Consider the following 24,419-nt stretch of genomic DNA (forward strand, 5'->3'; position numbering starts at 1 on the left):
AACCCAGAACTAACTTTATATAAGTCGTCTCCATCGGTAGGTCAGTATCTCCTGATAACACCCAATGAATGGTCTGATAAATGGTGGGTAGGTCAGTATGTCGCCTACTTCACCCATTCAATGGTCTGATAAGACGTGATAATGTCCCATTCAATGGTCTGATAAGACGTGATAATGTCTCATTCATTGCATTGATAGCATCCCAATCAGGTGGACCGTGTGTGTCTTCTGTCAGAACTCCATTCTCCACACACTTGGCCAAAAGTACATTTAGATGTGTGTAATTTGTAGATGTATTTTATTACGTTTTCCCCTTGAAATGAATTATATTTATTTAAATCTATTCTTGGCCAAAACGTTTGTACGTTTAGCGACGTGTGACGGATTTGATGGAGTTAGAGAAGTTGTTGATAACTGAACACACACGTTAAAATCAACTTTAATACACGACCAGTCACAAACACTGTGTGTGTGTGTGCGTGTGTGTGTGTGTGTGTGTGTGTGTGTGTGTGTGTGTGTGTGTGTGTGTGTGTGTGTGTGTGTGTCTGTGTGTGTCTGCACCCTACTGCCTTATGTCATTGAATTCTACAGCTTTATAATAATGATTTATATTGATCTGTGGATCTATGCAAGATATTATAAACACTCCACGTTTGTGTGTGTGTGTGTGTCTGTGTTAAATTGATCGACATCGATCCAAATCGTTAACATATCATTTCACGTGCATTTTGATGGGAGTGTCTGATCACATTGATTGATTGACAGGCCAACCTGTCAATACATCAGGAGGACTGATCAGACTGATTGATAAATCTACCTGTGAATAGAATAAGAGGACAGAGAGCAGGAGCTACTTCCTGTGTCAAAGGTCAGAGTTTGAGTCCGGGCTTAAAGCTAAATAAAATCTCACGACTGAAAGTGTTCGTACAGAACGTACAGAACGTACAGAACCAAAAGGATCTGTTTCCTCTGAGCAACAACGTGATTCCATAGAAGACATGTCGTCTTCTATGGATTCCTAATGACTGAGAACTTTAATCCATGTTATATCTGCCATTATTTGCCTTTTTTTGTATGACTACAATCATGCCGCTGGTTTTGTCCCCATTTGAACCACTTTCAACCTGGTGTCCCCCTATTTTGGGGCGTGTCAAAAACATCTGATCTACAAGCTCTCACAGTGTGTTGTGAAGCTTGTACCGTTGGGTCTGGTATGTTGTGTAAAGATTTGTGAACGGGACTTAAAGTGGTTAAATTAATTAAAAATGACACATGGGTCAAAAACATTGTCAGTTCAGTGATCTAGGAGGAACCAAAACCAACAGGTCAAAGGTTATATCTGCGGTCTAGATTTCATAACGCTAAACATGTTTAATAAACGATGAACTTATTATGTACAACGACACTTTGATAACATTAGACTCTGTGTTCCGTTTAGTGTTTATCTTCTGATCAGTGTCTAAGATCTAAATGCTGACCTGGTGGTTATGAGTGGACAGTACATGTGTCAATCAACATAGAAATATGACTGCTGTGATGTCATGATTATTCCATGATGGTGCTCAACTTGGGGTCCGGGGTCCAGCAGGGGCCCCAATGGTGCCTTTACATGGTCTGTAACTCTGAGAGTGTACAAATGGAACCAAATCAGAGTTACAGACCTGTAAGGGTCCATTTGGTTCCATGTGTACACTCTCACAGGACCCGTAAGGGTGAATTTGGACCTCTGATGGTACCCGGACCTGATTTTGAGCACCAGTGCAATAGCCACACTCCCATTGGTCCAAAAAGATATTTCACATTATTATTATTATTATTATTATATGAGAAAGATGGACTTTATATTTGTGTATTTTTATTGTTCTTGTCAAGACTTTTTTTTTTAAAGGGTTTTTCTTTGATCATTGTAGTTGACTGTGATGTCGCCATGACAACCTGGTGGTTTTTTATTTCATTATTATCTTCTAGTCAGTCCAGTTTAATGGCTTTGTACAAAATACAAAAAACCTGCTTTTAAATTATTTGATGATTCAGCAAATAAAAGGTTTGAAACTTTAATAAATATGTTTTCTGTAAAAGCTGATGTTTGTTTTTTAATTATTTTATGTATCAGGGTTTACATGGGTTAGGGTTAGGGTTGCATTATCACTGTTACAAATGGTTACACACTATTTTACACACACTCTCATTGCTTCCTAAACTGTTTCGGTGCGAAACCTAAAAGATACTTTTGATCTCCCCCGGCAACCCAAACGTACACAAATAGGTCTAAACATTAAGAATTAACCACTTGGCCCTATTTAATTGTGAAAATAGCCGATCTACAAGCTCACAACATGTTGCGGTGCGGCACCTTGTGAGCTTGTAAATCTGCTATTTTAACTAATACTTGAAGGTTTATTAGATGAATGGACCTTTTTTTTAATGTATGAAATTATTTGTATTTTATTTATTTTACATTCTGTACATGTGAAACTATAGGATACCAGGTAAACAATGAACTGTAGCATCTGTCTATAAACAACATGCTATCAGCTGCTCTTGAAACGTTTAAAATGGCCTAAAGCAGCCTCTCTAACCATTAAAGTATCCTTCACCGTTAAAGCAAACTCTCGTATATCAGTACACAAAATCACTATGTTTTAATCAGTGTGTTAAATTTAACAGTGTTCATGTTTACCAGTGGTGTAAAGTAACTAAGTACATTTACTCAAGTACTGACTTTTACTCCACTACAATTACTTGAAAACTTTAGTTACTTTGTAGATTTAGATTATTATTACAAAACATACATTAACCACTTCAGCAATGTTTACATTTCGGCCATTTGAAAATAGCAGATCTACAAGCTCACAATGCGTCGCGATGTGACGCATTGTGAGCTTGTAGATCTGCTATTTTCAAATGATTTGTACACATTTGAAAACTTCAAATGGGACATTCTGCCTAATGAGTACTTTTACTTTTGGTACCTTAAGTACATTTTGATGCCAATACTTTTACTCAAGTACATTTTGTATTCCGGACTGTTACTTCTACATTGTGGTATTGATACTTTTACTTGAGTAATGAATTTGAGTACTTTTAAAGTTTTTACACCACTGATGTTTACAGCACTCTGCAAACATCTGACTCCTTTGATCTGATTTAATTCAACGGCATGTGTCGCCCTCATGTGGAGAAAATTAGTAACTTCAAGTGGAAGTGGTCAAAAAAATCCAGTTTCCACTCAGTTTATAAACATTATCAACGACATGAAGCAATAATATGACGCTAGTTTATACAATATAAACTATTGACATCCTAGGCTCACAATGAGACGCATTGTGAGCTTGTAGATCGGCTATTTTCGGTGCGCGACACCGTGGTAGAATAGAGCATAAAGTAAACATTACGACCATTTTATTTTGGGAAAAAAAGAGCGGAAGTGACGCGTTGCGTTTGATGAGAGACTTGACAGGAAACAAGCTTTTATTTTGACCGGAAACCGGAAGCTCTCTTGTGGTGTTTGATGTGGAAATTAAACACAAAACAAACTTAAAGTTTCTGCTGAAGCAAACAAACAAACAACATGAATGTAACTTGATGAATTGAACACATAGGACCACAATGGAAACCAGCCCTCAGGGCTTTTTGTGTTCCTTTATCTGTACAAACTATTAATAAAGTATTCAATCAATCAAACCTCCCAAACAAACACGTATTATGATGTCCACTCTTTAGAACATTATTAAATAGACTAGAGTAAACTAAATAGTTTGTCTGTCTCTATTGTTATGCTATGGTCTGTGTCCATAAAATAAAAGTGGTCAAAATCTTGTCAACATTTGTCATGACAAAATGGTGTTGCATAAAATGTAAACTATTACATTTTAATAGTGAATCTTAACTCTGATACCAAACCATGTCAGTCCAAAAGATGTTGTACCAACAGCATCAATGGTTACATCTCTGGATTAAGAGCAATGCTAAATCCTTACATTGTAATTTGAAGCACAGAAGTCAGCGAGTAATTATTTAATGACAGATAAAAGGAGTGGGAGGAGTTTTTACGTTCTACTTCATCTCACTCATTTTTAAATATTTTTAGATAAACTTTCTTTCATTTTTTCTTGTTTCTTTTTTTTGCTATATTTACTCTGATATTCACTTCAAGTGTTTTTTCTTTGTGATTTCGAAGAAAGTGCGGAAAACAATTATGTTCTTATTAAAGGAAAAGTTCACCCAATTTCTTTTTTATTTTCTATCAATTACACACCCCATGAAGCCTTCAATTCATGGAGTTCTTCTTTTTTTTTTATGCATTCCTGAGCCAATAATTTGATGAGCCAGTAGGAGACACAAAGAGTCTCCTTTGAGTCTCCTACCGGATACATTAGCATCTTTCTGCCGGTCATCAAATTATTGTCTCAGGAATGTGAGAAAATTAATCAATCTCCAAGAATTCAAGGCTTCATGGGGTGTGTAACTGATAGAAAATAAGTATTTTTTTGGATGAACTACTCCTTTAACATATTCCAAAAAATAAACAAGACACATCTTGAAAGGCCTCCAGGCCCACGACACATGTGTGGGCCTGGAGGGGTTAGTACACAATAAGTCAAACTCTCACACACACACACACACACGCACACACGCACACGCACACACGCACACACGCACACACACACACACACACACACACACAGTACTTAATATATATCAGTGCAATGACAGTAAAAGGTGCAGCAGTTAATGTGATAGATGTTTTATTGTCATGTATACGGTAGGTGAAAGTATCGTGATGATCATTGAGCATTTTAATTCAAAGCCAGTGGAGGGTTCTGATTGGTTGTTGGAGTTAATTGGGCTCGTGCAGCCATTACCGCAGCTCTACCTCTACAGGGTAATGGTCGCTGACATCCTCCGCCTGCAGTGGGAAACACAAGAGACAACCCACTAAGACCAGGAACGTCTGTGTGTCATTTTAACATTGCAGATGAAAAAAATAGCAGATCTACAAGTGCCACGCTATGAGCTTGTAGATCTTTCTTTGGGAACATTGTGGAAAATCTTGAGTTGTGTATCCAGTAGAACTAAGACCAGTGGAGAAGAGATCCAGTAGAACTAAGACTAGTGGAGAAGAGATCCAGTAGAACTAAGACTAGTGGAGAAGAGATCCGGTAGAACTAAGACTAGTGGAGAAGAGATCCAGTAGAACTAAGACTAGAGGAGAAGAGATCCAGTAGAACTAAGACTAGTGGAGAAGAGATCCAGTAGAACTAAGACCAGTGGAGAAGAGATCCAGTAGAACTAAGACTAGTGGAGAAGAGATCCAGTAGAACTAAGACCAGTGGAGAAGAGATCCAGTAGAACTAAGACTAGTGGAGAAGAGATCCAGTAGAACTAAGACTAGAGGAGAAGAGATCCAGTAGAACTAAGACTAGTGGAGAAGAGATCCAGTAGAACTAAGACCAGTGGAGAAGAGATCCAGTAGAACTAAGACTAGTGGAGAAGAGATCCAGTAGAACTAAGACCAGTGGAGAAGAGATCCAGTAGAACTAAGACTAGTGGAGAAGAGATCCAGTAGAACTAAGACTAGAGGAGAAGAGATCCAGTAGAACTAAGACTAGTGGAGAAGAGATCCAGTAGAACTAAGACTAGTGGAGAAGAGATCCAGTAGAACTAAGACTAGTGGAGATGAGTTCCAGTAGAACTAAGACTAGTGGAGAAGAGATCCAGTAATACTAAGACCAGTGGAGATGAGATCCAGTAGAACTAAGACTAGTGGAGAAGAGATCCAGTAATACTAAGACCAGTGGAGATGAGATCCAGTAGAACTAAGACTAGTGGAGAAGAGATCCAGTAGAACTAAGACCAGTGGAGATGAGATCCAGTAGAACTAAGACGAGTCATTTTATGTCATTGGTCATTGGTTGCGGTGGGTGTTTGGGCGCACAGCTAAGTCTAAATCAGGCATTTGCTGTAGGTTTAGTCGACTAGAATCTAATATTTAGTAAACTGAAAGTAGACTCAAATATGACTAAAACTAAATGGAATCGTATTCAAAAGACTACGACTAAAACAAAATTAAAAAGTGCTGTCAAACTTAACCCTGCCCTCTGCTGCATTGTGCTGACCAGGTGTGACAAAGTGCACTATCATTACATTACATTATTATTGTGTTTTTTTTTCAAAAAAAAATATCCCACGATTTTGTAACCCCATTTTTTATTCCCAGTGCCAATTGTCTATGTAATCCTGGGCACTACCTTCCCTCTGCCAACCTAGGGAGGCCAGGACCGAGCTCATGCCTCCTTCAATGCATGAGAGCCAACTGACCTTCTTGTCACCTGACAGGGGAGAGTTTCCCTGGTTAGACGTAGCGCGTGGAAGGAACACGTTATTCCAACCAGTTCCCTTCCTCTCCATCAGGCGCCCCGGCTGGCCAGGGGGAGGCAGTATAGTGACCAGGATTACTGCATGTTTTTGTGAGGGTACCTACCCTATATAGTCCATGAGCCAGAGCCCCAAAATTGAGCAAAAAATATCGAAAGAGTGGGCAAAACCAAACCTATATTAAATTGTTCATAGGGTCAATACGAGTAAATAAATATATGATAACCTCTCCACAGGAGCAGCTTTTTCATGGTTATCACACATTTTGTTATTTTCCCCATACGTACATGACAGGTGAAAAAATGACAAAATTTAAAAAAGAGTTATCATAATGAAACTTCCTGAGTTGATTACTTACATGAAGACAATGATTTATCGTATTACAAGTTTTCTGAAATTGTATATTTAAATATGCAAATTAGGCATAGGAAAATATGCCCACATTTGCATAACTTTCCAGAATCAACATTGGACAAAGCCAGAGTCAACATACTTATTTCATTTTGTTAAGATGTTGGATTCAAAGGTTTTTAACGAGGGAATATTCAATATCTGCTCAATTTTGGGGCTCTGGCTCATGGACTAAATGCCTAATTTGCATATTTAAATATACAATTTCAGAAAACTTGTAATACGATAAATCATTGTCTTCATGTAAGTAATCAACTCAGGAAGTTTCATTATGATAACTCTTTTTAAAATTTTGTAATTTTTTCACCTGTCATGTACGTATGGGGAAAATAACAAAATGTGTGATAACCATGAAAAAGCTGCTCCTGTGGAGAGGTTATCATATATTTATTTACTCGTATTGACCCTATGAACAATTTAATATAGGTTTGGTTTTGCCCACTCTTTCGATAATTTTTGCTCAATTTTGGGGCTCTGGCTCATGGACTAATAGGAGACACGGGAGAACATGCAAACTCCACACAGAAAGGCCCTTTCGCCAACCCCACCTAGAGTATGGGCACTGATGACGCGGAGGAGAGAACACTTCCCCAGTGCCCCCATTACATTACATTATTAAAGTAGTAGTTCACCCAAAACATTTCTTATTTTCTATCAATTACACACCCCATGAAGCCATGAATTCATGGAGATTTGTTTGTTTTGGTCGCATTCCTGAGCCAATAATTTGATGACCAGCAGAAAGATACTATAATGTCTCCGGTAGGAGACTTGCGGAACTTGGGAGACTTGGGTGAACTTCTCCTTTAAGGCCGTCAGATTTGTTCTGATCCAGTTTACTGTACCTCAGCCTGGCTGAGACCCTGATCCAGCTTGAAGTTATCAACCTGAGCAGAGTTTCTCACAACATGGTTGTTGTACATCGCTCTGGTGGCCACAATCCTACAAGTAGAGAGATGTATTTTTATTTAGAAATGTAACTAGTAAATAATCATATTTTCCCCAAAAATAATCAGTGGTGGAAAGTAACTACGTACATTTACTTAAGTACAATTTTGAGGTATTTGTACTTTACTTGAGTATTTCCAATTCACTCCTACTTTATACGTAGGCTATTTGAAAATAGCCGATCTACAAGCTTACAACACGTCGCATCGCGACTTTTGGTACTTTGAGTACATTTTTATACCAATACTTTTGTACTTTTACTCAAGTACATTTAGAATTCCAGACTTTTACTTGTAACAGAGTATTTCTATATTGCAGTATTGATACTTTTACTTACTTTTAAAATATCTGAGTACTTTTTCCACCACTGAAAATAATCATAGCAGATCTACAAGTTCATTACATAACTTTTTGCCTCTTTCTTATATTATTTGATAAAAACCACCAATATAAGCCCATTGAGATGTAGCATCTGGGGGGGGGGGGGGCGCACACCTGTCATGGGCCTGGGTTAGTATAATATTGGTGAAGATGTTGTCACCGATCAGCCACTGGTAGTTGAAGGCCGGTTGGCGCAGACGGATTCTCCTCCAGGCAGCCTGGGACACATAACTGCTACCTGCATTAAAATCACCCAGGAGCAGTATGTTCTGTTAGAGAGAGAGAGAGAGAGAGAGAGTCACCCAGGAGCAATATGTTCTGTTAGAGAGAGAGAGAGAGAGAGAGAGAGAGAGAGAGAGAGAGAGAGAGAGAGAGAGAGAGAGAGAGAGAGAGAGAGAGAGAGGAGAGAGAGAGAGAGAGAGAGAGAGACAGACAGAGAGAGAGAGAGACAGAGAGAGAGAGAGAGAGAGAGAGAGACAGAGAGAGAGAGAGAGACAGAGAGAGAGAGAGAGAGAGAGAGAGAGAGAGAGAGAGAGAGAGAGACAGACAGACAGACAGACACAGACAGACAGACAGACAGACAGACAGACAGACAGACAGACAGACAGACAGACAGACAGACAGACAGACAGACAGACAGACAGACAGACAGAGAGAGAGACAGAGAGACAGAGAGACAGAGAGAGACAGAGACAGAGAGAGAGACAGACAGAGAGAGAGACAGAGACAGAGAGAGAGACAGAGAGAGAGAGAGACAGAGACAGAGACAGAGAGAGACAGAGACAGAGACAGAGACAGAGACAGAGAGAGAGACAGAGAGAGAGACAGAGAGAGAGAGAGAGAGAGAGAGACAGAGAGACAGAGAGACAGACAGACAGAGAGACAGAGAGAGAGAGAGAGACAGAGTCAGAGAGAGAGACAGAGTCAGAGAGACAGAGAGAGAGAGAGAGAGACAGAGTCAGAGAGAGAGAGAGAGAGAGAGAGAGAGAGAGAGAGAGAGAGAGAGAGAGAGAGAGAGAGAAAGGGGGAGATAATAGTTAAAGGGAACCCTAGCTGGCGTGACCCCGGGTGTGATAGTCATGGACTACTCTGACCCCTGAACATTTTTTTTGTGCTGAGTTTGGTGCAGATTGGAGCAACGATGCACTTGCAGCACCCAGCATTGTCTAACCGGTCATTTCTTTTTCAGTTTGGAGCCTTTAGCATGCTGGGAACTGGAGTTATGGCTGTTTAAAGCCCAGCCAATAGGAACACAGAGGGGGCGGAGCAATGGTGCGCCTGTGGCCCCTGCTGTGGCTATTCTGATGGCAGACATCTGACCAGTGTTGGTGCCACGTTAGGTGTGTGTGTGTGTGTGTGTGTGTGTGTGCGTGCGTGCGTGCGTGCGTGCGTGCGTGCGTGCGTGCGTGCGTGCGTGCGTGCGTGCGTGCGTTCATGTGTGTGTAGAGATTCATTACATCAGTCCAGGTGTTAGGCAGAGAAGTCACCACGTCCACCAGAGCATCGATCTCCCTCTCAGCCTCGTCTGGTTTGGAATGCAGAGGGACCAATGCAAAGTCAAAGTTCACAACTAGGGAGCAGGAGACAGGAGAGGGAGCAGGAGACAGGAGAGAAGGAGACAGGAGGGAGGAGACAGGAGAGAAGGAGACAGGAGGGAGGAGACAGGAGAGGGAGGAGGAGACAGATAAATGGCTGTTGTAATCATAGATATAGAAACCTAGACACCTCATTGGTCTCTGCAGTTCATTGGAGCGACCTGTATCACAGTACAAGGCTCTGGCGGCCGCCATAGAGGGCAAGCTGCCACTCAAAGTGACTACTGGCCAATCACAGCACTTTGACTACTGGCCAATCACAGCACGTCTAACTGACTAATTGCTGCGTGGCTGCCTCTTAAAGGGTTAAGGGCTGGGTTACGAAAAGACCCTCCCCCACCTGCCTCTGATTGGCCTACCGAACGTGCGCGCCCGAGATACAGACGCCTCAGAGCCGGAGGAAGCGTTTACCTTTATATGTCTATGGTTGTAACATTAACTAATTCTGATTCTGACCCAAAATATGAACCCTAAACTAGCATCTTTAAAAGGTGAGGACGAGCTAGCTCTGGTCCATTGTGTTAGAAGGAGTTCTCCTGAATGCTATGTGACTTTTCACATAGCGTATCACACACATTCCCCCCGTAGCGCAGCCTCTCGACTTTAGTAAATATATAAAGAATACACTTTCGCTGTTATGGTCAATGGAATTTTCTATTGACCTGATCTGTAGTAGTGAAGTAGTGAAGTACCTTCAGTAGTAAAGTAACAAACAAAAAAATCCTTCCAGTGGAATATTTAGTTTTCTGGCCAAAAAGTGTATTTTACATAGAAGGTGGGGGGCTAAGAGTGTTCCCACCAAGGGAAAGTAGGCTTAAAACACATTAAACCCGTCTTTGTTTTGGTGAGGTGAGTAGCAAAAGTGTATTTTCAACTAACGCTATGGACCAGAGCTAAAGTCACATAGCATTAAGGAGAACTCCTTTAACGCTATGGACCAGAGACACACGCCCCCACACACACACACACACACACACACACACACACACACACACACACACACACACACAGCTTACCACCGGGCTTGTTGGACCTGAACTCCACAACAAAAGGAGCTCTGCTGAACTGAACATGGGTTGGGTCTTGGTACTGGTGGCTGCGACGGAACGTCACTGTGTTCCTTCTAACAACATGGAACACACATGAGCCCTGGTTAGAGGTTATAGGGTTAATATAGAGACGTCAATAATTGAATAAACCAGTTATGGTCAATAGGGTTAGGTTGTCATGGTGTTACATAATGTACAGAGATAATTATCATGGTGAATATCATTGCTGTCGGGCAGAAACCTTGTATCTCCATATTTCATCTTTCATCTATATATATGTCACAGGGTGTTTGGAGAGCCAGGGTGATTGAAGACAGAGCGCTTGTTTTTAGGCACGGGGCTTCGGGGCGATGCGGGGCTTTTCGAGACAGGGTTTATTAGAGAGGCTCGCGAGGAGGAGGAGGAGAAGGAGGACGCGGCGCTGCGAGGCGGGGGTTTATTACTCGAGGCTCGCGAGGAGGAGGAGCTCCTCCTCCTCCTTCTCCTTCTCCTCCTCCGAGGAGGAGGAGAAGGAGAAGGAGAACGCGGCGCCAAGAGGCGGGGCTTTGATGCGACGCGGACCTGTCTTTTGTTGTTCCCCCCCACATAGCAACCAGGAAGCTACGCTAGGGGAACGCTGAACACACGTTCACACGCACACGCTTGTCCATGACGGAGGCGCGCCGACTTAGTAGAGCTTGAGGCCGAGGAGGCGCGCCCTCGCGCCTCCAGGCGCGAGTGCCCGCGCTGACCGGCCGATGCTCTACTAGTCGACACAGCGCCGTTCGAGTTGTAAACCGATAGGGACAGAATAGTTCTTTTCATGGATCACTGTGTGTGTGTGTGTGTGTGTGTGTGTGTGTGTGTGTGTGTGTGTGTGTGTGTGTGTGTGTGTGTGTGTGTGTGTGTGTGTGTCAGGGAGAAACTAAAACAAAAGCCAGCAGAACACAATAAAAGTATCTTAACAGTCCATTGAAAGCATGTGCGCGTGTGCGTGCGCGCGCATGTGTGTGTGTGTGACTGTGTGTGTGTGTGTGTGTGGTCGCGGACATATATGCTTGTGCACAAGCCTGGCTTGTGGCTCCCTCTAGTGCTCTAGTGTTGCTTCTACAGAATTGCTGCGTGGGTGGTAAAAACGAGCGAGCCTTCTTCAATCACCCTGGTTCTCCATTCACCCTGTAACATATATACTATATGTTACATATATACTATGTATATACATAGTCTTTTGAATAACATTTCATTTAGTTTTAGTCACATTTTAGTCACATGAAATGTTTCAGACTAAATCTACAGTTGATTTATTCGACCAAAATGTGTTTTGGCGGGCCGTGATTAATGTTTGATTTACACTTTTATTTGTTAACCAAATTGTCAGTAAAAAAAAATTCTTAACATTTTTATCCCGCGATTTTTGTAAGCCATTTTTTTCACCTGGTGCCAATTTCCTAAGTGATACTGGGCGCTACACCAGCCCTACACCAGCCCTACACCAGCCCTACACCAGCCCTACACCAGCGCTACACCAGCCCTACACCAGCCCTACACCAGCGCTACACCCCCACAGCCTAGGGAGGCCAGGGCCGAGCTCATGCTTCCTTCACTACATGAGAGCCAACTGACCTTCTCGTCACCTGACAGGGGAGAGTTTCCCTGGTAGGACGTAGCGCGTGGAAGGAACACGTTATTCCAACCAGTTCCCTTCCCCTCCATCAGGCGCCCCGGCTGGCCAGGGGGAGGCAGTATAGTAACCAGTAACTACCCTAGGAGACACAGGGAGAACATGCAAACTCCACACAGAGTAGACCCTTTCACCAACCCCACCTAGGGGTCAGTAAATATTTTTAAATATTTAAATATTTGTAATCATCATAGATCATTTAGTTTTCATCAGTGAAAAACGGTAGTCAACGAATGTGTTTTTGTTATAATTCTTTAGTGGACTAAACGAACACTGGTTTACTGTACTTGTAGAGGAAGACATAACGCTCCTTCTGGTTGCTGTCGCCCAGCGGATCGCTGAAGACACAGGCGTAGTCTGTGGATAATCTGGAGAAGAACACACACACACACACACACACACACACACACACACACGCACACACGCACACGCACACACACCTTTGTATAACTTTATGATGTGTGCTTTTTAGTACTTTGGAATTTTGGACGACGATTTTATTACCTTGTCTATGATGTTATGATATCTTAGGGTGAATGGTACAGTAGAAAAATGCGAGACTTCCGTTTTTTTGTTGTTTTTTTGCATAGTGTTCTGTCACTACGAACGTCAGATCTCACCAAAAAAACACAAAGAAAAAGCTATTAAAATAGGTGATCTAGCACAATGCCTATTGGTGCACGTTTTAAGCTGTGGTGGACCCGGGATGGAGTTATGGCATTTTTCTACTGTACAATTCATCCTAAGATATCATAACATCATAGAATAAGAAAACCGTGGTCCAAAATTCCCCCTTAAGTTATAACTGACAGTGTCTAGCAGGCTGACAGTAGGCTACACTATGAATATGCATAAAACCAAAGTGTACGTGTACATACACTTTGTACACATACAAAGTGTACGTGTACATACTTTGTACACATGTACAAAGTGTACTACAGAGCACCCCAACCTAGGTTGTTCACAGTGCATGTACTCCTACATCCTTGTGACAATACATTTCTTGAACATGCTAAATGTTGCTTTGGTCTTACTGGTTGACGTAGGCCATCAGGTTGTTGATCACAGGCGTGGTAGGCTTACTGTCTCTGACCTCCTGGATCGCAATGACGTCATAGCGTTGGACAACCTGCGCAACAACATGACAAGTGAACAGTGGTGGAAATCATGGATAACGACACAAAGAGAGATTTAAATCAACAAAAAATGAAAAAGATCAGCTAAAAGCTAGAGTGAATAAGTAGGTCCTGAGCTGTGCTTTAAAGCTATCCACAGAGGCTGCCTGTCTTAGGTGTAATGGGAGTTTATTCCACGCTGTCGGTCCGTAGAAGCAGAATGCTGCTTCACTGTGTTTTTTATATGTCATTGTAGGCACCTCGAACATATCTCTCTGGGCAGTCATAGAGGTAGGAAGGTGCCAGACCATTTAGAGCAGGGGTGTCAAACTCGCGGCCCGCGGGCATTTTGCGGCCCGCGGAAAGGTCCAGTGCGGCCCGCGAAATACTTTTCAAAATAGTGAATTGATACTACCTGTAACAGACATTGAGTCGGAGTTTGCACGTTGCCTTGCTGAGCGTCCAAGCAGCTCTCCCCCCTCCCCCACTGGCTGCAGCAAGTACCTCTAATGGCCCGGTAGTCAGCCAACATTCCACAGCCAGCTGTGGACTGTTCTGGCTGATTGGCTCGTTAACAGTCTATTCAAGTCGAGTAGTAATGGCTAGTATACTCTCTGATCTCTCTCTCTCTCTCTCTCTCTGTCTGTCTGTCTGTCTGTCTGTCTGTCTGTCTGTCTGTCTGTCTGTCTGTCTCACACACACACACACACACACACACACACACACACACACACACACACACACACACACACACACACACACACACACACACACACACACACACACACACACACACACAGGAGCTTGCCCTGAGAAAGGAGGAGCTCGCACTATGAGCTTGTAGATCTGATATTTTTGAAAAATCATGGAAATCTTTACAGATGTCTCCTAAATCCTAACAGTTTTCTGAAACACTTATGTTGCTATAATATGTGGTTCTCTAACTTTTTTATGTCTATATTATATGTCTATATTATATGTCTATATTATATATATATATATATATATATATATATATATATATATATGTGTGTGTGTGTGAGAACGCTCCCCCCTCCCCACTTGTTCTGTAAAGAACAATAGGCAAGCAATTGAAGCCATGGCCATGTAAATTAACATAAGGTGTCCTCTTCTACGTCGTCAAATACCGCATAAAAAGAGCCACAGGTAAACAGCTATTTACCATTCACCTGAAAGCTGAGGAGAAGAGAGAACTTGAATGAATGTAATTGTTCTATTTCAAATGGATGGGCTCATTACAAATTGCATTGTTTGATTTTAATGTAAATAATTAAAGTAGCTAATCTTCATAAAACATTTTTTAAAGTGATATACTGTAGTTATAGCAGTGACTGAGATGTAGTGGAGTAAAAGTTCTGGAAATTGGAAATACTAAAGTAAAGTAAAACTCAAATCTTTAGGTACAGTACTTGAGTAAATGTAATTAGTTACTTTACACCACTGTTCTATAAATGTAATTATTTAACCACCCACACACATTACCAGGTATTGTTTAATTTCAAATTGAATTATTCTACTTAAAATGGTTTATAATAAGGGTAATAATAATAATAATAATAATAAGACAAGACAAGACAACAGATTGAAAAACAATGCTGTATAACTGAATGCGTGTGAGCGCGCATGTGCGTCCGCAACTGGTTCCTGCCCACCTCAAGTCACCATTTGACCAATCTTGCCCGGACATCAAAATGAGTTTGCCACCCCTGATTTAGAGCTTTAGAAACTAGTACAATAATTTTAAAATCAATCCTAAAAACAACCGGGAGCCAGTGTAGTGAAGCTAGAACTGGAGGGATATGTTCTCTCATCTTAGTTTTAGTTCAAACTCTGGCATGTGTTTGATACCTCGGCGATGGACTGCATGACTCCGTAATTCTTGGACTTCGTCTCCCCAAATATCTGGATGTTGAACGCTCCCACCCTGAGCTGAGCACAGGTCAGCTGTAACCCGCCCAGCAACAGCAGCAGAGAACACACTAAACGCATCCTGTAAGGGGGGTGAGATAATAAGGTTAGTTATATAGAGCAGAGAGACAGTAGAATCAGTAGGCCTACATGTATAACCAAATGTACCCTTACTGGTTGATTTGCTCTCAGAGTTACAAATGTAGCCTATAAATTAACACACAGGATTATACTGTGTGTAAAGTTAACGTAACAAAAGACTTGAATAACTCTCTCATCTTTTGATGTCATTTCTCCAATATGGCGGCATGTCTTTTCATCAGTGGTGTAAAGTAACTAAGTACATTTACTCAAGTACTGTACTTAAGTACAATTTTTAGGTATTTTTTTACTTTGATTACAAAACATTAACATTAACCACTTCAGCCCTATATACATTTCGGCCATTTGAAAATAGCCGATCTACAAGTAGATCTGCTATTTTCTCAATATTTGTATACGTTTGAAAACTTGTGAAATGGGACATTCTGCATAATGAGTACTTTTAACTTTTGGTACTTTAAGTACATTTTGATACCAATACTTTTGTACATTTACTCAAGTACATTTGGAATTTGGTGTGTGTGTGTGTGTGTGTGTGTGTGTGTGTGTGTGTGTGTGTGTGTGTGTGTGTGTGTGTGTGTGTGTGTGTGTGTGTGTGTGTGTGTGTGTGTGTGTGTGTTATAGATAATGTGTTATCACTGAGCTAATAGAGCCTGCTTTCTCAGGGGGAAAATTGGCAGGTTAACCACCTGTTAACCACTTAAAGGGATAGTTCACCCAAAAAAAATCTTTTTTTCCTATGTATTAGTCACCTCATGGAGACTTGAATTCATGGATATGTTGTAGTTTGTGTCTCATTCCTAAGACAATAATGTGATGACTAGTGGACCGGTAGGCAGCGGTTCCGGTAGGAGACACAAAGGAGACTCTTTGTGTCTCCAACCGGAACCGCTGCCGGTCATCAAATTATTGTCTTAGGAATGAGACACAAACTAAAGAATCTCCATGAATTCAAGTCTCCATACTCTACTCCAGACCCCATAAGTTATCAGATGGAAGAAGTACTAATAATGTTTACTTATAAGTAAAAGTATCAATACCACAATGTAAGGTAAAAGTTTGGTATTCAAAATTTACTTTCTAAAACAAGTACAAAAGTATTGTCATCAAAGTAATACTTAAAGTACTAAAAGTAAAAGTACTCATTGTGCAGAATGTCCCATTTCAAGTTTTCAAAATGTATAAAAGGTCTTTTGAAAATAGCAGATCTACAAGCTCACAACGGGTCGCATGTGAGCTTGTAGATCTGCTATTTTCAAATAGCCGAAGTATATTAGGCTGAATGTGGTTTAACAAAGTATGTTTTGTAATAATCATCTAAATCTGCAAAGTAACTACCGGTAACTAGTAACTAAAGTGTTCAAATAACTGTAATGGAATAAAAAGTACAATATTTGCCTCTGAGATGTAGTGGAGTAGAAGTAAAAGTAATGCATATTGGAAATACTCCAGTAAAGTTAAAATACCTGTACTTAGTTACATTACACTACTGCTACTCGTAATAGATACCTGCATGTAGGTTGTCCTCCTTCAGTAAGTAATAGTAATAGATACCTGTATACAGTAAGTAATAGTAATAGATACCTGTATACAGTAAGTAATAGTAATAGATACCTGTATACAGTAAGTAATAGTAATAGATACCTGCATGTAGGTTGTCCTCCTTCAGTAAGTAATAGTAATAGATACCTGTATACAGTAAGTAATAGTAATAGATACCTGTATACAGTAAGTAATAGTAATAGATACCTGTATACAGTAAGTAATAGTAATAGATACCTGTATACAGTAAGTAATAGTAATAGATACCTGTATGTAGGTTGTCCTCAGTAAGTAAGAGCCTGTAATGCTGTCCAGGCCCTTTTTATCATCCTGTTGCACCTCCCTCTCTAACTCCTCCCCGTTCCCTCCCCCATGTGGGAGTCCTCTATGCCAGTGGTTCTCAAAGTGGGGGTCCAGGGACCCCCAGGGGTCATTGAGGGGGGGGGGGGGGGCAGCAGGTCCACAGCAAAAAGTAGTTAATATACAGTAGCATCACAATCACTTTAACCACTTTATCCATTTATATGTTGGCTATTCAAAAATAGCAGATCTACAAGCTCACAGCGCGTCCCTTAGTGCCGCACTGCCAGGGCTGTATTAGCCATTGGGCCCCGTGGGCACACATTTTCACGATTTTCACAGAGTGCCGCACTATGAGCTTGTAGATCTGCTGTTTTTGAAAAGCCAAATAAATCTTACAATGACACACAGCTGTGTTTCCCGGATTGAATGGTTTATCATCTTATCTGTGCCGTGCTGGGAACCAGTCCAGATGTGAGTCTATAGTCTAGAGTCCAGACTGACTGACCTCTCATAGCTGGCCCTGTCAAATCCAAGTGAACTTGAACTCACACGGACCCATTCAATAGACCAGGGGTCTTCAACAGGGGGTCCTCAGAGTTACTACAGGGGGGACCGCCAAATCTTTGTGTGATAGGACTTTTTTTAAATATATTAACCACTTTAACCCTATCATCCCTATTCTGAAGAGAACTTAAGCCAAAAATATACAAGCTCACAACGCCTCGCAGCGCGAGGCGTTGTGAGCTTGTAGATCTGCTATTTTTGGCAAAGAGGTTTGGTGTTGGTGAAATCTATGAAAATACAATGTTATACAGTGTGTAGTGGGGGGGTCGCTGCTTCATCTCTCTTTCAGGGGGTCCCTGCTTCATCTCTCTTTCAGCTAGGGGGTCCCTGCTTCATTCGGGAAATGTAATCTAGCATGGTAATTCAAGTATAAAATTCAAGTATAAATAAAAAGAGTTAATGTCTCTAAATGATGATGTAAGATTCTACAATCCGTTGGCACAGAGTTAGGAAATAATAACATAATGTCTCCATCTCACGGGAACACGTAGCCTGCCAATAGGGATGAAAGATGGAGACAGACAGGTGTTTATCCATAGATAAGCACACGTCCCAGAGGGATCATGCCAAACCAAGGTCCTGGGAGGACATAGCTGCCTGGTGCCAAACCAACCTTGAGATGATGGGAATTGGGGGACAAACATGTATGATGCCAGGAACATTAGGCAACGGCCTGTAAACACGTCACGTACACAAAGCACTTAAAGTGCCATTCACACTGAGCAGCACTATTTAACCATAAAGATAACTATAACTATATGGTTCACCATTGTATTATTATTTTTTATAGTTGATGTGAACTGTGAAAAAAATGGACATGATTGATGACTGCATTGGAAAGACGTTTTTTTTAACCATTACTTTATACTTTTGGCTATTCATAAAAATAGCAGATCTACAAGCTCGTACCACGGCACCGAGTGCCGTGGTACGGCTTGTAGATCTGCTATTTTTATTTTGTAATCGTCATTTTTTTGTATCGCAAATCTTTGAATACATATATTTTAAAGCGAGCATTTTTTTAACTCAAATCTTTGCTTCTGGGGGATTTTACAAATGTCTTCTAAATCCTAACAGTTTTTTTTTTAATTTTATTTGTTTTTACTTTTGTTGCTATAATATCAGTGCTTCTTAAACTTTATTCATGTCAAATGAAAAATGATATGTATCTGTCCACGGACCCCCACCCCCCATCTCAAAATATTTTGTTCCAGGGACCCCCCCAGAAGCAAAGATTTGAGTTAAAAATGTATATATATATATGCATTCAAAGATTAAGCACAAATTGTCACGATTTCCCCAAAAATAGCAGATATACAAGCTCATAGGGCACTCGGTGCTGCGCTATGAGCTTGTAGATCTGCTATTTTTGAATAGACAAAGAAATCAATAAAGCCATGCATGAGCGATATCCACTGTCTCACGTCTCTTGATCATTCCTCTGGAAGTGAAGACCAAGCGCCACAGAAATCCACTACACACACCAAAAAAAAGCCTTCATTTAAAATCATTATTTCTGTGGAAATAAAATCATTGTTTCATTTGATGGCCTTGCTACCCTTGACCTTTGTGACCCACATACATATCCATATATATGTTATTATACACTACACAACCCGTTATTAAAAAGCTCTTCTGACTAAACATATGAGGGCCGCTGTCATTTAAATTCCCATGCAGGCTGATTCCTTCTTTTTTTCCCCTCCGGTTTGCCCCCGAGTGCCTTTCAGCTGGCCCAGTTTTCTAGAGGGCCCCTGCCTTTGGCCCCCAGACTGGGCCTCTGGCCTTTGGGCCCCAGACTGGGCCTCTGGGCCCACATGTACGTTCAGGGATCCAGCTCTGCCACCATCGCTGAGTGAATGTATAAGGCACATTGTAAAGCACTTTAGGAGAAAGCTGCTCTATGAATGCTCTATTTTACCATCTATATAAAGACCTTCTGCCAGGTGTCCTCTCTACTGACAAGTAAGACGTGCGAACGCGGGAAGCGAACGCAAACAAATTTAAATAAATATGAAAAAAAATATTAAAAAAAAAGTAACCAATAAAGAAATACAAAAAAAATCAAAAAAAAATCTGCGTTAAAAGGAGCATCTTAGAAAAATAGAAATTCACAAAAAAAAAACTTTTAATGTTTTTGAACAATTCAACAAAGTGTTTGAAGTGCCTGTTTCACCCACTTCCGGGGGGCGGAGCCAAAATCCGAGCCCGAAGTATTTGTTCGTAGACCCCCACTTAGGGGGGGTAGAAAAAGTTTCGGAGCGATTCGGGCACTTTTCATTTAACATGGGGTTTCAATGGGGAGTTTTTAGGAGCTTTCTCCGGGGCGTGGCTTCCGGGGGAAGGGGCGGGCTTAAACGCAACCTTGACAGGTGTGTTCAGTTTTCAAAGACCTTTCATTTGATGTATGGTACGTCTAAATTGGACATTTACTTATCTCAGAGGAGCTGCACGCAGGCAGTGCACACAGAGACACAGACAGAGACACAGTGCACACAGAGACACAGACAGAGACACAGTGAACACAGAGACACAGAGAGAGACACAACCCGAGCACGGTTTCATAGTAAGCTCCACTTGCGCGGCGCGCCTCCTTCCGCTGCTTTCGCAATGAGCTTCTAAACATGAAGGTATAAGTTCTGGTGGTGAAACACATCTCACAGCATGGATAATAACAGCAACGATAGCTGATGAACACCACATTGGGGCGGCAGTGGCTATGGGGTGGAGCGGCCGGATGGAAGCCATAGTGTAGAAGTGTCCTTGAGCAAGACACTGAACCCCTGACTGCTCCTGATGAGCAGGTTGGTGCCTTGCATGGTTTCCTCCTCCATCTGTGTGTGAATGTGTGTGTGTGTGTGTGTGTGTGTGTGTGTGTGTGTGTGTGTGTGTGCGTGTGTGTGTGTGTGTGTGTGTGTGTGTGTGTGTGTGTGTGTGTGTGTGTGTGTGTGCGTGTGCGCGTGTGTGTGTGTGTGTGTGTGCGTGTGTGTGTGTGTGCGCCACATTGAGACTCTGCATCCAAAGGAAAACACCAAACGATGCATGCAGGGCAGCATTAGGACGAATTATCAAAGTAAAAAAAAAGAACATTGACATTGTATAACCACTTAAAGGAAAGAGATGTTGAAACACTCCATAAGAACAGGGAAACCCCTGGAGAAAGAGAGATGTCCTCATATGGTGGTTCTGGGACAAACACAAGCCCATCCAGCAGACAGAAATATATATATATATAAAAAAACAAAACAAAGCTATTTGACACAATGGGAGACAATTAAATAAAATCAACCCAAAACTATAGCAAAATGGAATGCTATTTATCTCTAAACAGAGTTTGATTGATTACTTTATTAGCAGTTTGCAAACAAAAGCACAGTAAAGTACAGGTCAATACAAGATCTATTAAGAGGATTAAAAAAAACCAAAAGCCATTGGCTTGTTTCCATTGAGGTCCTTTGTACTCAATTCATAGAAACGTTTAATGACAGACAGATATACACAATGCAGAACATCATCATATACACAGTTAGAAATCAGAAATCTAAATATGTATTATAGTACACAGAGAATACACAGTGTTAGAATACCTGAGCACTGTGACTGACCCACAACTATGTACACACTGAACACCAGTGGTGGAAAGTAACTAAGTATATTTACTTAAGTACTGTACTTAAGTACAATTTTGGGGTATTTGTACTTTACTTGAGTATTTCCAATTTCCAATACTTTTAATTCTACTACATCTCACTACATCTCAGAGGAAAATATTGTACTTTTACTCCACTACAATTATTTGAAAACTTGAATTACTAATTACATTTCTGATATAAATTATTTCATTACAAAACATACATTAACCACTTTAGCTCTATTCTATACCTATGGCTATTTTAGAACATATTAGTACTTTTACTTTTGGTACTTTAAGTACATTTTGATACCAATACTTTTGTACTTTTACTCAAGTAAATTTTGAATTCCGGACTTTTACTTGTAGCAAAGTACTTCTACATTGCTGTATTGATACTTTTACTTAAGTAAAACATTTGAGAACTTTTTCCACCACTGATGAAATACATAGTTTATCACGAACATCCCCAACAGTTGAAGGGGGCCCCTCCCTGCTTTAAAAGGTTTCTAGTAGTGGAGTTGCAGCTTCCATCCTGCAGGAGGCGCTCGTTTCCTTTCATCTCGTTTGTTTCGTGTCCTCCTCCCAGAGGAAAGGTCCTGGGAGAGTGTTGCCATGTCCGCTTATTATAAGCAACTTTGGGCTTGTTTTTCTGTAAAGTAGCTTGTATTGGTCTTGTTTCTAAAGTCTAGTTGTTTATTTGGGCTTTTTACTAATGTTGTTTAAACCAGTGGTTCTTTAACATTTTCATGTCAAGGACCCCTCAAATTAATATTTGTTTATCCGCGGACCCCCATCTGAAAATGTGGACCCCCCCCGTACCACATTTGTGTTGTTAAAATGTCTCAAAACATTTTCCACTCATTTTTCAAGATTCTTTTTTTTGAAAATAGCAGATCTACAAGCTGAGCTTGTAGATCTGCTATTTTCAAATATCCGACGTTCATGTGGTGCTCGCCTATTATGGGCTTGTTTTCATAGTCCATGGTTCCTTGTTTCTCTCACACAATCTGGCAACGTTGGTTTTCCAGGAAGCGGAAGTAGTACGTGCACATCCGTTAGTAAAGGTTGTCGCAGCAGCTCGCGCCACGGCGGGATTCATTTCATTTCTACTGGATCTGTGATTAAACTACAAACTACACACCTTTCTGTAGTTCATCTATAGCTCAGGTAAACATGAATAAACACTCATATATAAAACACATAAACTACACACCACACCGCTAGCATTAGCCTGTTAGCATCATCACACAGCTCGTTAGCCTGTTAGCTGCTAATAGCCTAGCATGCTGGCTTAGCTAGCTCTGATGCTAACCTGTTAGCCACACAGCTAGCTTACTTATTGTTCCTCTGATACGACAAAATACTCTATTACTTTATTATTACTGAGTACTGTAGAGAAAGTACCACAATGTACAGATATTACCTCATAGTAAACGTTCTTGTATTCAATATGTATTATAGTAAGTATTGGCATCAATATATACTCAAAAGTAGCGACGGTAGAAGTACTCTTTGTGCAGAATGTCTGGTACTGCTGGTACTTTTACTCTTGATTACTCTTGGTTTATTATTAACGCTACTTAAGTTAAACGAGTAGGCTACCAATACCACAATATAGAGATACTCTGATACTAATACTCATTACTGGATTATTCTTTTTCATTGTAGTAAGTATTGGGCATCAAAATATACTCAAGAGTAGCGGAGGTAAAAGTACTCATTGTGCAGAATGTCCCATTTCACAGTCATCTGATTAGATTGTAATAATGAGTAAATATATTAATGTGTTCATTACTTTAATGACTATATGTGCTGCTGGTATTATAATATAGAATTATGTTATAATACCTATTTAATACTAATTAATTATACATCATTTTACTATCTATAATGTATGCTTTTTGTAGTTAATAATATAATAATTCACTTTATTGTTGCATTTGTACATCATAAATCAGTGGTTCTCAAACGTTTTCATGTCAAGGACCCCCAGATTGACACTTATTAGCCCCGCGGACCCCCATTTGAAAAGATAAGCCAGGGACCCCCATAAGAGAAGATTTTTACGGCTCTAGCAGTGATTCTCAACCATTTTAATTTCAAGGACCCCCAGTTTGACATGCATTAGGGCTACGGACCCCCATTTAATGGCATTTATATCTCTGGGACCCCAATTTATATTGTAAAATCAATGTTAATGTAACTCTGAGAGTGTACAAATGGAACCAAATGGACCCGTTAGGGTCCATTTGGTTCCATTTGAACACTCTCAGAGTTACAGACCTGTAAGGGTCCATTTGGTTCCATTTGTACACTCTCAGAGTTACAGACCTGTAAGGGTCCATTTGGTTCCATTTGTACACTCTCAGAGTTACAGACCCATAAGGGTCCATTTGGTTCCTATCCATCATTTAGCTGGGGACCCCCTGGAACCCCCTCAAGTACCCCTGGGGGTCCCCAGACCCCACTTTGAGAACCAACGTCATAAAATGCATCTACGAGAGTCGTATTCTATGGCTAACTTTTATCCAATCAGTTTAGAGAACTCATAAAAGCAGTGCTTCTCAATCTCTTTCATGCCAGGGGACCCCCAAATTGATATATATTTGGCCGGGGACCCCCATCTGAAAATATGTTGTGCCAGGGACCCCCCAGAAGCAAAGATTTGTGTTAAAATGTTGGCTTTAAAATAAATATATTCAAAGATTTGCACAAATCTTCAAGATTTTTCAAACACAGCAGATCTACAAGCTCATAGCGCGGCACTTGGTGCCGCGCTATGAGCTTGTAGATCTGCTGTGTTTGAAT

The 24,419-nt window shown here is 40.9% G+C and overlaps 3 protein-coding genes and 1 long non-coding RNA gene across 4 annotated transcripts in view; 2 read left to right on the forward strand and 2 right to left on the reverse strand.

Annotated features, from left to right (window-relative positions):
- The window catches only part of plod3 (procollagen-lysine, 2-oxoglutarate 5-dioxygenase 3), a 33,420-nt gene extending 33,150 nt beyond the window's left edge, over positions 1 to 270 (forward strand). Inside the window, exon 19 of the mRNA XM_080451920.1 lies at positions 1 to 270. This exon is cut by the window's left edge and continues 511 nt beyond it. The gene's annotated coding sequence lies outside the window, so the exon portion shown is untranslated.
- A 137-nt stretch (positions 271 to 407) lies between these two features.
- On the reverse strand, positions 408 to 2,073 carry LOC308102292. The gene is made up of 2 exons (XR_013934629.1): positions 1,692 to 2,073; positions 408 to 1,620 (listed from the first exon to the last, which is right to left on the reverse strand). It is a non-coding gene; the product is annotated as an uncharacterized lncRNA (long non-coding RNA).
- A 2,788-nt stretch (positions 2,074 to 4,861) lies between these two features.
- On the reverse strand, positions 4,862 to 22,663 carry LOC308101619 (deoxyribonuclease-1-like; the record flags this gene model as incomplete). The annotated part of the gene is made up of 10 exons (XM_080451039.1): positions 4,862 to 4,909; positions 7,635 to 7,731; positions 8,233 to 8,387; positions 9,576 to 9,688; positions 10,730 to 10,836; positions 12,710 to 12,760; positions 13,457 to 13,551; positions 15,407 to 15,548; positions 19,691 to 19,828; positions 22,614 to 22,663. The coding sequence occupies 10 exons, from the start codon at positions 22,661 to 22,663 to the stop codon at positions 4,862 to 4,864; spliced, it is 996 nt and encodes a 331-aa protein (XP_080307165.1).
- Positions 22,662 to 24,419, forward strand: part of LOC308102278 (serrate RNA effector molecule homolog) — a 35,493-nt gene continuing 33,735 nt past the window's right edge. Inside the window, exon 1 of the mRNA XM_080451917.1 lies at positions 22,662 to 22,778. The gene's annotated coding sequence lies outside the window, so the exon portion shown is untranslated. The remainder of the gene's footprint in view (positions 22,779 to 24,419) is intronic.

Source organism: Gymnoscopelus braueri (genome assembly GCF_963280865.1).
Source record: "Gymnoscopelus braueri genome assembly, chromosome: 15".
NCBI lineage: Eukaryota > Metazoa > Chordata > Actinopteri > Myctophiformes > Myctophidae > Gymnoscopelus > Gymnoscopelus braueri.